Source organism: Frankliniella occidentalis, unplaced genomic scaffold (assembly GCF_000697945.3).
Source record: "Frankliniella occidentalis isolate FOCC.00 unplaced genomic scaffold, Focc_3.1 Scaffold3, whole genome shotgun sequence".
NCBI lineage: Eukaryota > Metazoa > Arthropoda > Insecta > Thysanoptera > Thripidae > Frankliniella > Frankliniella occidentalis.
This window is the reverse complement of record NW_026267133.1, coordinates 589,474-591,761: the sequence shown is the minus strand read 5'-3', so window position 1 is coordinate 591,761 and position 2,288 is coordinate 589,474. Positions and strand designations below refer to the sequence as shown.

At 39.6% G+C, this 2,288-nt stretch overlaps 1 protein-coding gene across 1 annotated transcript in view; it reads left to right on the top strand.

Annotated features, from left to right (window-relative positions):
• Positions 1–257: 257 nt before the first annotated feature.
• Positions 258–2,288, top strand: part of LOC113209430 (polypeptide N-acetylgalactosaminyltransferase 35A) — a 14,176-nt gene continuing 12,145 nt past the window's right edge. Inside the window, exons 1-8 of the mRNA XM_026426938.2 lie at positions 258–409; positions 554–758; positions 841–1,077; positions 1,157–1,304; positions 1,376–1,542; positions 1,622–1,752; positions 1,818–2,074; positions 2,159–2,276. Of these exons, the coding sequence (XP_026282723.1) occupies positions 620–758; positions 841–1,077; positions 1,157–1,304; positions 1,376–1,542; positions 1,622–1,752; positions 1,818–2,074; positions 2,159–2,276 (1,197 nt within the window). The 5' untranslated portion in view covers positions 258–409; positions 554–619. The remainder of the gene's footprint in view (positions 410–553; positions 759–840; positions 1,078–1,156; positions 1,305–1,375; positions 1,543–1,621; positions 1,753–1,817; positions 2,075–2,158; positions 2,277–2,288) is intronic.

The window sequence follows — 2,288 nt, the reverse complement described above, 5'->3', positions numbered from 1 at the left end:
TGTTCCCCTGGCCCGTTCTTCATAATCTTCTTTACATCAATGAGGCACTTGCCTAGTCAGAAGAAAGGAGACTCTCGCGAAAGACATCGAGGACACTCGCGAGGGGCAGCGTTCTAGCGCATGAAAAGCATTCAAAGAATTTATAAGGGTTTGGATTTTATCCATTCCCTGATCGGAGACATACACTCAACTGGTGCAGCACGGAGTATAGACAGTTGCGGAGTGAGGGGTAGCTTCGGAGCCGCGCTAGACTGCCGCACCCGCCACCAGAGCGCGTCACCGTCGTCGGGCTACTAGGTTGGCAGAACTGGAACTGGAAAAGAAACAGAAAACTGTGAAAGACAAAGATGGCGGTCTGTAGCTCTTGTTCTTGAAGTTTATTTTTAATTTGCATATTAACAACAAACAGGTCAGTGATTTCAACATATATGGTATTTTCCGTAAATTATCCAGCATTGTTTTCATGTTCGTTTCTTTGTCAGACCTCAACACTCCTTCGTTTACTTACATTGCTACTGTTTGGAGTCTCTGTTAACCCCACTTTTCTTCCTAGGTCTTGTCATAACAAATGCCACATCTTACATTTTAGGACACTCTAAGTTTTAGTTTTTAAGAAAAAATGGCTAATGGACGTAGATATTCCTGGTTCTTGTTGGGAATTTTATTTGCGTCTGCGACATGGATGGTGAGCCTCTATCTGTATACCCATCTCAGTCAATCAGATCGTACTAATTTTCTTAGTACTGTTTCTCCAGCAAGTAAGTTTTCTTCTAATGACTGTTATCAATAAAACTAAGGGGAATATGTCCTTAACTTTACTCCATCATTGTGTTTTCTCAGGCCTCAACCTGCGAAAGGTTTTTGTAAATGATTCGGATCAGGTACTATGGAGTCCTATTAACATCAAAAAACATAAATCACCTGATTCAAATAAAGACCTTTTGCCTCAAATCCCATATGAAAACAAATGGTCTCCAAAAAATGCCCTTCAGAACAGAGCAAATAAATATGGATTTAAGAACAGTGAAGCTCTGATCAGAAAACTTAAACCTGTTTTGCCAAAGGGGAAAACTGCAGGTATATCTTTAAGAATACTGGAGTCAGGCCTTTTTTTAAAAAATTATATAATTGTGCTAATTCACATCTCATCTTTTAGGTAATAGTGTGTTGGATGAGCTAGGAATGGTAAAAAGTGAGGATGACCTCAAGTTGCGGGATCAAGGATATAAGCAGTTTGCATTTAATGTGCTAGTGAGCAAGAACTTAGATTTACACCGTAAGGTGCCTGATACACGTCATAAGTTGTAAGTATCAAAATCCCTCCCCTAACCTTATATTTTGGTATTTTTACTGTAATTTTCTTACTTGGCTGTAGGTGTCGCGATGTGAAGTTCAAAGAAAACTTACCCTCAGCTAGTGTTGTTGTCTGTTTTTATAATGAACACTATGAGACCCTGCTAAGAACTGTCCACAGCATTCTGGATCGCTCACCACCACAATATCTCCATGAAATATTATTAATTGATGATAATAGTGATCTAGGTAATTCTTTTGAAGGGTATTTTTATCTTTTTGTCAAATTTACACCCGCAAATTTTTTACTTGTTTCTTTCATACACAGAAGGGGTACATGAAACACTGCGGGAATATGTTCTTCACAAGTTCCCAGAAAAAGTAGTACTCTTGAAAACCCCACAACGGGAAGGTATTATGCGGGCAAGAATGTTTGGTGCCAAAGAAGCTTCTGGAGAGGTGAGTTTTATTTAAGAAAAGTAAATTTATACTTGCATTTGGGCCTGACACTTTCATGTTTACAGGTTCTGGTGTTTTTGGACAGTCACATAGAAGTGAATGAAGGCTGGTTAGAGCCTATGTTGTCAAGATTGGTAGAAGCTGGGGGTCCAAATAACACTGCTGTTGTTATGCCAGTCATTGACATTATAAATGCAGATACTTTTGAGTACAATGCCTCCCCATTGGTGAGGGGTGGCTTCAATTGGGGATTGCATTTTAAGTGGGAAAACCTTCCAACAGGCACTCTTACTAGCGAACAAGATTTTGTGAAACCCATCAGGTAGGGAGGCAGACTAACTCAACCTATGAATTTATATTTAGATGTTGTAACCTTATTTGTGAGTCCAACCTTTCGTGTTCTAAGGTCTCCAACCATGGCAGGTGGTCTGTTTGCAATGAACAGGAAGTACTTCTTTGACCTTGGAGCCTATGATTCTGGGATGAACATCTGGGGCGGAGAAAATCTTGAAATATCATTCAGAGTATGTATCAAT